This window comes from Morus notabilis, unplaced genomic scaffold (assembly GCF_000414095.1).
Source record: "Morus notabilis unplaced genomic scaffold, ASM41409v2 Scaffold212, whole genome shotgun sequence".
In the NCBI taxonomy this organism is placed as follows: domain Eukaryota; kingdom Viridiplantae; phylum Streptophyta; class Magnoliopsida; order Rosales; family Moraceae; genus Morus; species Morus notabilis.
In genome coordinates this window covers 561,426-572,449 of record NW_010361298.1, presented here as the reverse complement: position 1 = coordinate 572,449, position 11,024 = coordinate 561,426, and the positions used below count along the sequence as shown (strand labels likewise).

Genomic DNA, 11,024 nt, shown 5'->3' with positions numbered 1-11,024 from the left:
TTAATTATAATAAAATTTTTTATAAATAATCACATTTAATTTTTTTATTATAATAAAAAATCATATAAAATCACATTTTAACTCAAATTAAAAATTCAAATTAGTTAACTAAAAAGGCTTAACAAGTTACTTAAAAATTTTTACAAATTAACACTGAAAAATTCAGAAGGAAAAAAAAAGAAACTAGCAAAATAATTTAGGCCCCGTTCATTTCACTGATTCGAGTTTAAAATTTAAGTTTTGTTACAGTAAAAAATTCTCAGAAATAGTCACATCTAACTTTTTTACTACAGTTAAAAACTCTCATATAAAATCACATCTCAATTTGAATTAAAAACTTGAATCAACGAACTAATTTTTTAAGGAGACGTTTAGTTCGTGGATTAGAATCATGAGATTAGAACCATTTTCAATTTATGTGTATTTTTTATAAGAAAAAATACTATAATAAATTATGAACTATGATTTATCATGATATAAATCTCCTTACCAAACGTGTCTTAAATAAACAAAATAAAAAATAATAAAAATGTAGAGAGAGAGATAAGTAATTACTAATTACTAAGCAACAAGCGGCTTAATTCTCTGCGTAGAAGTTGCGCTGTCTTTCTCGTCATTTTCCATTTTTCACTCCGAAATTCTTTCTTTCTAGAATTTCAATCAAATCTAAAAAATAAAAAAATAAGAAAAAAAACTCTTCCTTTTCTGCCTTCCTTCTTCTTTCCTCTCTCTCTCTCTTTCTCTCTGTCGGTCTGTCTTTCTCTTTCTCTCTCTTTTTTTCTTTTTTTATTTGGGTTTTTAAAATTATTCGGACAACCAAACGAAAACCAGAGAGAGAGAGAAAGAGAGAGAAGGTTTCATTTTGTCGATCCGATCGGTTCTTCCTTCGTTCGTTCATTCATTCAAATTCAAACTTCGGATCAGGTTTCGTCTCTGCTAGATCTGCTTTCTTTCTTTGATTTTCCTTTATTTATTTATTACTTCTCTTTTTCAGATCTATCTCAAATTTCCAATATTTTCTCCTCAAATTCACAAAGAAATTTTTTTTTTGTTTTTTTTTTGAATCTGTCAATCTTTGTTTATCATTTTGTGATGTGGGTTTCTTTTCGTTAACCAATTATGCCCATTTAATCAATTTTCGTGACTACGAAGTCAAAAGCTGCGATCAATTTGTGTGGATAATTGACACTTCAAAGTTGAAATTTTTGCTAATTTTTATTATTATTATTTCAATGTTTCATCTAGTTGATTGGATCAGGTGTTGTATTCTCATTGCTGACTCCAGAAATCTTTTGTATTTCAGAAAGAATCTCAATAATTCCAATTGTGGTTGGTCTTAATATATTATATATAGAAGCTACAATGAAGAAGGCCTTTGATCAAACTGTTAGGGACCTGTAAGTCTTTACAATCTTATATTATTAATCCTCTTCATGATGTGATAATCTTTATTATGTGTTGGCAAACTTAGAGAATTTCTTAGTTTGAATTTGTTGCCTTTAAAGATAAAGATCCTTCCTTTCTGAAATAGGGAATTCATTAATGTCTTCTATTATTGCTTTTATTGCAGTAAGAGAGAGGTGAATAAGAAGGTTCTTAAAGTTCCTGGGATAGAACAGAAGGTAAATGAGTTTTTTTCATGGTTATGGTTCCAAGGCTTGTTGTTAGAAATCATTTTGCTAAATTTGATGCTTTTTTTTTTGGTTTGTTTTTTGTTTTAAGTTTTGAGAGATAACTTGTTGTTTGTTGGTCCTATTTTGTTCCAGGTTCTTGATTCTACTAACAATGAGCCCTGGGGTCCACATGGATCACTTCTTGCTGATATTGCACTGGCAACCAGAAACTAGTAAGCTTTGCAAAACCTGAAGAATAACTTAATGTTTCCTTATTGTTTCTATATGGAAAAGAATCTGAACTTCCTAATTTAGTAATCTCTCGATTATTTGCGTCATCATGTCTTTCATCTTAATGAGTGCATTTTCACATATTCTTGCAGTCATGAGTACCAGATGATCATGGCAGTAATTTGGAAGCGAATTAATGATACAGGCAAGAATTGGCGGCATGTTTACAAGGTCATACTCTCTCTCTCTCTCACAAGCTTACAATCAAAATTGTGACTGTCACTGTTTCAGAATTTCTCGTCATTCTTTAATTTTCTTTGTGGAGGCTTCATTTCACAAACAAAACTGATTTATTCTTGTGTTGTTCATCAGGCTTTGACAGTTTTGGACTACCTGGTAGCCCATGGGTCGGAGCGGGTCATAGACGAGATCAGAGAACACGTGTATCAGATATCAGTAATCTCTAGCTTACTCTGTGATTTGGCATTAGTGGATCATTTTCATTCTTTACTTCTTAACGACTTTTTTATATGCTTTGATTTAATTGATTAAGCAATTACAATGATAGTCTCCAATGTGACAGACGTTGTCCGACTTTCAATATATCGATTCCAGTGGAAGAGACCAAGGAAGCAATGTCAGAAAGAAATCTCAAAGTCTTGTAGTCCTAGTGAATGATAAAGAACGAATAATTGAAGTTAGACAGAAAGCTGCTGCAAACAGGGACAAGTAAGTTTGTTTTACTCGTATATTCATATATTCTCGTTGATATTTCTTGCCTAGTTACTTTCATCAATATAAATCTTTTTTGGATGAAGAAAACCAATTTAGTTATGAGTTGTGAAACAATAAAAGTAAAACATGGATCCTCTCTGCCATTTATTGATTTGAGTTTTCTATGATTATGGTGATAAAGCTTGATTTTGATTGTGTTCTCATCACTTCTTTCGGCTTCCCCGCTATGATTTTGACAACCATATCTTATCGCTATATTTTATGGTTAATTTAGGCCATATTATAAATTATAGTAAGTTTTTAAAATGGGTAACTTCGACTATCATTCCTCGAATCTGTTCACCCATTTTGTATTTCCTGAATATCATATATGGCATTTGGTTTTGTCATTAATAGTTCATATTATTGCCTGGTTGTCCTCAACCAAAATTCTATCAAGTTAGATGAAAGACATTAGCAGAACTAGGTGAGGAGTAGTAATTTCAAAGGGTAGGAATTGGATGCCACATTTCAAAATCAAAGGGTGGAAATGAGATGTGTAGTTCGAGGAGCAAAAAAAATCCAATAGGAAAAATTTTAATATCAGTTTCCCTTGTTTATTATTGCTTACCTTTTCTTTCAGTTAACTTTCTTTTATATTGTAATCATCTTTCATTTATCATCATACGTTGGTACCACACTATCTCCCAAGTACAATTTTAGCTTGTATTAGCTATTATTTTCAGTCTTAAATGTATTTCATTTTTCATAGGTGGTATAAACGTACGTGAACACTTCTCTACATTTGCATAGATAAATAGGCAAAATCGCTCAAATTTTCCTTACATTGAAAGGTGTCATCAATGAATTTTTATGATTCTTATATGATGACAGGTTCCGCAACGCGTCGTCTTCTGGTGGAATGTATAGACCCGGGTCATATTCAAGTACAGGCGGAACTGGTGACAGATTTGACGATGATCGTTACGAAGGACGTTATGGAAGCAAGGATGATGATCGGTATAGCAGAAACGGGGACTCATATGGTAGAGAAAGGGAATGGGGCTACAGAGATGATGATAAATATGGAAGAAATGGGGATTCATATAGTCGTGATGGTGATCGTTACGGGAGAGAATATGAGGATCGCTATGGAAGAGATGGTGACAGGGACGATGATTATAGGGGAAGAAGTCAAAGTGTTGATGGGAACCAATATGGCCAAAGAAGTAGAAGCTCGGATAGAGATAGAGAACGCTCTTTTGATGATGACGGGCAATATTCTTCTCGGTATGTGTTTACTTATGTAATTGTATTAATATGGCACATTAATTTATTTTTGTGTCCAACATATGTTTCCCTATCTCCTTGTTTTTCAAACTTTTATTATCTAATTTATATAATAAATAGTAGGAAGACAAGCAGGTTATGGAACAACATTGATTTATTTTTATGTCCAACAGGCATAAATTATGAAGGTTAATTATGGGGAATAAAACATAGGGGAAGGAAGTAGTGTTACGTAGGACCTACAAAGAACTTCTCGTACTTCAATTATGAGAATTGAAATACTCCTGAATCTTGTGTGTTATTGTATTGAAAATATTTCATTAAATTTTATGCTTCTTTACTTTAAGATATGTTAATTCTGCAAACTCTTACTTTTTCACTTCTCTAAATGAGTACTTCTGGGTTTTATTTTTCACAGCAGTGGGGCCAGAGGTGATGATTCTCAGGATGGAAGGTAATTTTGTGCTTAATACTCTGAATGGGTAGAATTCAATTCAGAGCAAAAGATTGGACAGTTTTTCTTTTTTACATTAGTAAAAAAATTTTGGCAGGCGGCTTGATAGGAAATTTTCTGAACAAAATATTGGTGCACCTCCTAGTTATGAAGAGGCTAGCGAATCTCGAAGCCCTGTTCACAGCGAAAGGTACTAAACTTTCTTCTTGGATATGAAGATTTGTTTTCCTAACAACTATATTCTGTCCTCGATCAATGAAGAATATTTTGATAACAGGGATGGGGAAACTCCAGCAGCAGCTGCTCCTAGAGCTTCTTCTCCTGCAGCAAACAACCATCCAATTTCTTCACCGCAACCAGGGAGCACTCAGAATCATCCAAGCCAACCACCAAATGTTCATGACACGTCTGTATCTCCTGCAAACCAGGAAGTGCAGGCTACCGATGAATTTGATCCACGTGGTGCAGTTTCAGGTAGTAAAGCTTACGTGTTCACTTGGGCGATCAACATCATGCTATTTGTCAAGTTCAAAAATCTTGCACGTCACATAACTCAGGGGATGCTTAAAATTATTGTTTAGTTTGTTTTATTATGCAATTCTTTATCACATTACTATTGCCTTGTTTTACTCTCACTCATTATTTCCTTTAATTTACTCCTGTTGTTTCCCTTCATCTTTTCTTTGTCATTCTTTGCGTTAGCAAATGCACCTGCTACGCCTCTCCTAATCAATCGAGGACTTTATGCTCTTCAATTGTTTCTTTTATTGTGTCATAATGTGATGCATACATGTATTTTGAGATACTCATGCTTATGACGTCTCTTCTTTTATCAGCTACACCAGCTCATGTAAACAGTGCCGAGGTTGACTTGCTTGGTTCCTTGTCACTGGCCATTGTTCCAACTGTATCTACCTCTGCCACCTCTGAAGCTGAGTCTCAAGCACCGACTTTCGCAGCAGCTCCGGTATCGTCTAATGTCACGAATCAGGTAGCCATGTCAGAAACTTGTAGAATGATATGTTCATAGTTTTTGTGTGAGTCTGATCTATGCCCCCCTAAACTTTAGTGCCATTTTCAGTTTGCCCCATGAACTTTATTAACTCTTACTTTACCCCTTGAATTTTGAATTGGTCTCACTTAATCCCTTTGTTAGAATCTCTGTTGAAAACAGATGGAAAAAGAGGGTCAAGTGTGGTTGTGTAGTCTTTTTCCGTTTGTTTCTAGCAGAAATTCTAACAGAAAGACCATGTGATTGTACTACCCCTTTGTTCCAGCCTTTTTAAAGTTTAGGGGGCAAAGGAGAATAACCCTAAAGTTCAAGGGGCATTGGTGAGAATAATACAAGTTCTTTTATTTTTTATTTTTTAATATTTGGTAAGAAACTTCCTAAATAAATACTGAAATCAGAACAAAGGAAAAAGGACAAGAAGTCCCCAACAAAGCAAAAACAATAAAAAAGGTTTAGATTTGAGATTAAAACCATAAAAATCCACCCCACAAAGCTATAACATCTATTACCCCATTATATGGATCTTTCCAATTCAAAACAATCAAAGAAAATTCTTTTGAGGGCTTTGTCAAGCCTGAAGGCCCACAAGGGAGTTGACTCTTTTGCTATTTCGAAAATGATTCGGTCTCTGTGTTAAAAAGCCTGACATTTCTTTTCAACCAAAATAGTTTAAGTACCAATGTTTAAGTTTCTACATTGTCCCGGAGTTTTTATTTTTTTATTTTTTTCTTTGTTGTTGTTGACGATGTTGGGCGCCTTTTTGACTTTTAATCACTGGTATATCTTATATTTGGTGAGATTATTAGAGCTTTCAACTATTTGGCATATAACAAAAGTAGAAGCAATCAAACAAATTCTTCTGCAATGATACTTCAATTTTTTGTTGTTCTTGGTGGAACTGCTCATTGCTTGTTTTCTCTTCATTCTCTTTTTGTGTTTTATCTTTAGAGGATACGTTGGCCTCATCCCTTGTATTTGAGCCATTTTTCAATATGAGGACTTTTCTTATAAGTAAAATATGACTCTACACATCTGTTTTGAATGAAGCATGTATATTTCATGGAATCTGTGTTAGAACACATCAGCGTCTGAACCAAACGAAATTGTTGAACCAAACGAAATTGTTGAACCAAAAGCTATTAAATGTGTGTTAAGTTCACATCTTGAAAGTGTAAATTCCAGGGAACTTAAGGTTTATATCTCACTTAATGAGTGGTATTGGTCGTACTTATTAGTAAATGACATTTTAGGAGCTTTTGGTGTAGCTTTTCTTCTGGTAGGAGAATGCATAGCTTCTCAGTGACTTTTGTCCATTTTCTCTTCTTTGCTCACTTTGAAAAATGAATATAGTGTCATTTGACAGAGTAATATTGACTTGATGCAGCACTTTGAAGACCCGTTTGGCGATGCTCCTTTTAAAGCCATACCTTTGGACACTACCCAAGCTCTACCACAGACTTCCACTTCCATCCACACTACGCATGCTGGAGTCCCGAATGCGAATGCAGGATCTGATTTTGGTTTTGGGGACTCATTATCTGGCTTAACATACTCGGCTCCCAGTTTCTCTTCTGTCCAAACTCCTCCAATGAACTCAGAGTTTTTACCTCAAGAGCTCTCTACCGCACACCAGAACACTGATATTCTTGCAGATATTCTCCCGCCTTCGGGGCCATCACCTGCCATAACTGCACAGCCGCCTTTTTCAGCTCCAGCAGCCCCACCTGCACAGCCAGGCGCTAATGATTTCAGGAATTATCAACCACAACCGGGATCCATCGTTGCTGTTCCATCAAATATGGTTCCTCAGACTCAAAGTGGTCCTGCTGGACAACATGGGAATTATCTCTCACATGCACCTACTGCTCCGCTGACCTCGCATGTGGTTCCTCAAACACCAACTGGACCAACCGTACAATTTAATAGTGGAAATTTTCTCCCACAAGGACAATTCGCGGCTCCAAACAATGGAAGCTTCTATCCTCAACAGGGAGCATCAACAGTTCCCGTGACTTCTCACACAGTTCCACATTCTGCAGTGGGACCAGCTGGACAGCTTAACACTGGGAACTTCCTTCCCCAACAGAGTTCTGCTCATCAAGTTGTTTCTTATCAAGCATCAAGCGGACCGGCTTTGCAGCAAGGCAATGATCTTCTGGGTGGCCTTCTTCCGCAAACGGGACAAAATCCACCTTCAGTTGCACAACAAGTTACTCTTCCATCTTCAACAGTAACACTAATGAGTACTAAACCAGCCGATGACAAGTTTGAGACAAAGTCAACAGTCTGGGCTGATACACTGAGCAGAGGACTCGTTAATTTGAATATCTCGGGATGTGAGTGCTCAGATCTCTTTAGAAACCCCTCTATTATTTTTTTTCTATCTTTATTGGGTAGTTGACAGTTATATGGTTTTTCATGTGCAGCCAAAATAAACCCATTGGCGGATATAGGGATAGATTTTGATGCCATTAACAGGAAAGAAAAGAGGATGGAGAAGCCTGCTGCAACACCAGTAACTTCCACTGTGACGATGGGCAGGGCAATGGGGTCTGGTTCTGGGATGGGCCGTGCTGGCGCAAGTGTGCTCAGGCCTCCACCAAACGCTATGATGGGTTCAGGTATGGGCATGGGTATGGGAATGGGTGGTGTTCCTGGTGTCGGTCTCTATGGAGGCATGAACCAACAGCCTATGGGAATGGGAATGGGCATGAATATGGGTATGGGACAAGTTCCTCAGATGCAACCTCCCACCGGGTTCCCACCTGGATCGAAAATACCTGGCACTTATAATCCTATGATGGGCACGGGTGGTTATGGTCCTCAACAGCCATATGGCGGTTACCGATAAGATTGAACCGTGAAATCAGTCAATACTGTTCCTTTAAGGTTTGGCTTAGGTTGCGTTCCTCGTGGAATCTACCCGCGTTTGGTGGCCACAGGTGTAATTTTTGATGGGTAGTTGCAAAATTTTCTGCATGGCCTGATTTGGTGTATTTTTTCTTTTCTGTCTTGATTGTTTGCCTTGCCCTTTTCTTTTTTTTTTTGGGTCACGAGTTTATAGATAGCTACTTTTGCCAATGTCAGCGGTTGTGTTGTTGTGCCTTATTATTTTTTTCTCCTCTTTTTTGGCCCCCTATATATATATATTTTTGGTCACGTGTCAAAGATTCATAACAATTCTCTGCACACTGAAAAATATGTCAATTCATTCTTCCATCATTTTCTCTGCTATTATTTGCTTGTACTTGCACAATAAAATATTACTTTTGATGAAATGTTACTATGGTACAGATTATGTTTTGTTTTGTCTTTTGTTTTGTGCCCCTGCTGCTATGGCAGTATATTGGTGCATTGTTTGATTGATCTCGAAGATGTTTTAAATTCGGTTTATTTTATCGATTCAAGTTAAAATTATAATTTTATTATAATAAAAAATTTTCAGAAGTAACATTTAATTTTTTTGTTATAATAAAAAATTCACATAAAGTCATATTTAAAGGATGTTTGGTAAAGGGATTCGTTTCTTAATTCGAATCATGATTCATGATTCGCTATAATATTTTTTCTCACAAAAAATTCACGTAAATTGAAAATAGTTTGAATTATATGGTTTGAATCCTTCAACCAAACGTCTTCATAAACTTGAATTAAAAATTTGAATAGTAATTAAATTACTTAACGGCTAATAAAGCCGGTCCGAATTATCAATTGCTATTTACGTAACCTTTACCTATACAAACTCTCTCGTTTGACGTTCTTTAGTATTTCTTGTACTATTAGAAACACTGGTGTACTCTATTTTAGTTACCATTTGATTAAAATCACGTGGCGTGTAGGTGTCCAACAATAGATGTATTGTAACTTTAAGTGCACTCACCTAATTTTTGTTTTGAACGTCTACTTTCTTTTTTTTCCTTTTTTTTTTTCCCCTTCTACCTGACAGCCTCACAGACACAAGCCTTTCTCTTACCCCCCTGAGGCTGTGATAGTTTCTTATTTTATTTTCCTGAAAGCCGTCTCTTTTTGAATCTTTGTTGTAAATAGTTATTTTAGTTATTTTTAGTCGTTTTTTTTCCTTCTTTTTCTTGCTGATTTCGTTGTCTTCATAATCAATAAACTTCTTTTCTTGCAATTGTAGTTGTTCTACACATAATATTGAAAGATAATTTGATATACTTTCTCACTTGTTATGATGTGTGCACGTGCATGATAATGAAATGAACCCTTATTATTAGAGCCGATAACAGTGCGCAGGGTACACCGGTGTTATAGAAAATACCTGGAAAAGAGCTTCATTTTAATGTATTTTTGTTTAATTTTATTATTTATTCAAATTATTTATAGCATTTTATTTGAGAAGTATCAAAAAGTTGGTGCAAAATAGTGTTAAAACGGATAAAATCGGACCACAAATTAATTTAAAATTAACAAACAAACATAATAAATAATAAAAAATAAAATCGGGATTTCTTATTGGCTGTCGGATAAAAAAAAAAGAACGGATCAATTAGTGCGTGTGGAGCACGTCGATTCAGTCAATGAACTTGTGCCACGTGTCATTGATGTCTGGTCCACGTTTTGTGTCTTTTGATTGCACATTTGCAAGCTGACAACTGGCGTCTCGCTCGATGCAACAGCTTGCAGTCCACTCGTGTGGAATGCACCATATAAGCCAACTAATCACTTGTCAACATGTGGCGATTCCATTGAAGCGTGCCATACTAAATCATTTTCTTCTGAAAAAAAAAAGTTTTTCTTGTTGAATTTGAGGGGAGAAATGGATGAAACGTTCATCCTCTCCCCCAAAAACCAATTCTCTCTTAGTTATTGGGAATAGATAAAGATAAAAATGTTAAAGAAAAAAAGAAGATGAGAAGGGGAGGAGTTGCCATATGTTAGCATGAGGAAACTCTTTAGGAGCACTATTCAAAATGAGATTCTTGATTAGCGTGTGAAAAAAAAAAACACATAAATAAAAAGAATTGAAGATGAAATCGGGCAAAGATTTAAAGCAAAAGACAAAAAAAAATAAAGAGTAAAAAAATTTTAATTTATTTTGTTGTGTTTTAAATTAGTTATATTTTACTTTGTTTAAATTGTTTTCATTTAATCCGGTTTGGGACGTACTCCGGCCACCATCTTCGGCCGGTCGCCAGCGGTAGGGGTGTTCATCGGTTTTTAACCGACAATTTTAGTCAGTTTTAAAACCAAACCGACAATGTCGGTTTTTAAAAATTTAAAACTGAAACTGAACAGAAAGAACAATGTCTTCAGTCGGTTAACTGACCGATTTTTAAAAAACTTTTTGTGAACTATTTTCTTCTTAAATTATAACCATTCAAATATTTAATATTTAAATAGTTAAAATTAAAAAGAAAAAAATGGCTTAAAAGACAAAAAAAATAAAGCCTAAAAGAATGTATCCTTAAGGACTAAGGCTTTACATCTTATCTCAATTAGAAAACTTATTTATATTGAAGTCCATCATATTATTGAAGATTGACATTCAAAGGAAGTTAGACATCTCTAACTTGTAAGTTGTGATGGAGAAATGAAATACATAGCCCTTATATAGAATAGTTGAGTAAAGACATTCTCATCTCTTTTCAATGTGAGACTTTCAAAAGTCTGTTGTGCTTAAATTTTTAAACACATCAAACTTTTAATAATCCCACATTGAAAAGAGATGAGAATGTCTTCCCTCAAT

The 11,024-nt window shown here is 35.1% G+C and overlaps 1 protein-coding gene across 2 annotated transcripts; it reads left to right on the top strand.

Annotated features, from left to right (window-relative positions):
• Positions 1-797: 797 nt before the first annotated feature.
• On the top strand, positions 798-8,494 carry LOC21407451 (clathrin interactor EPSIN 2). 2 transcript variants are annotated; one of them, XM_024166316.1, is made up of 14 exons: positions 798-924; positions 1,304-1,397; positions 1,571-1,622; positions 1,767-1,846; positions 1,997-2,075; positions 2,217-2,300; positions 2,428-2,573; positions 3,453-3,848; positions 4,270-4,302; positions 4,400-4,492; positions 4,580-4,776; positions 5,139-5,293; positions 6,699-7,650; positions 7,741-8,494. In XM_024166316.1, exons 2-14 carry the CDS (start codon positions 1,363-1,365, stop codon positions 8,163-8,165), a joined length of 2,727 nt encoding a protein of 908 aa, XP_024022084.1. In that variant the 5' UTR covers positions 798-924; positions 1,304-1,362; the 3' UTR covers positions 8,166-8,494. The 2 variants fall into 2 exon arrangements, with proteins under 2 accessions (XP_024022084.1, XP_024022083.1); XM_024166315.1 differs by having other exon boundaries at positions 4,267-4,302.
• The last annotated feature ends 2,530 nt before the right edge of the window (positions 8,495-11,024 follow it).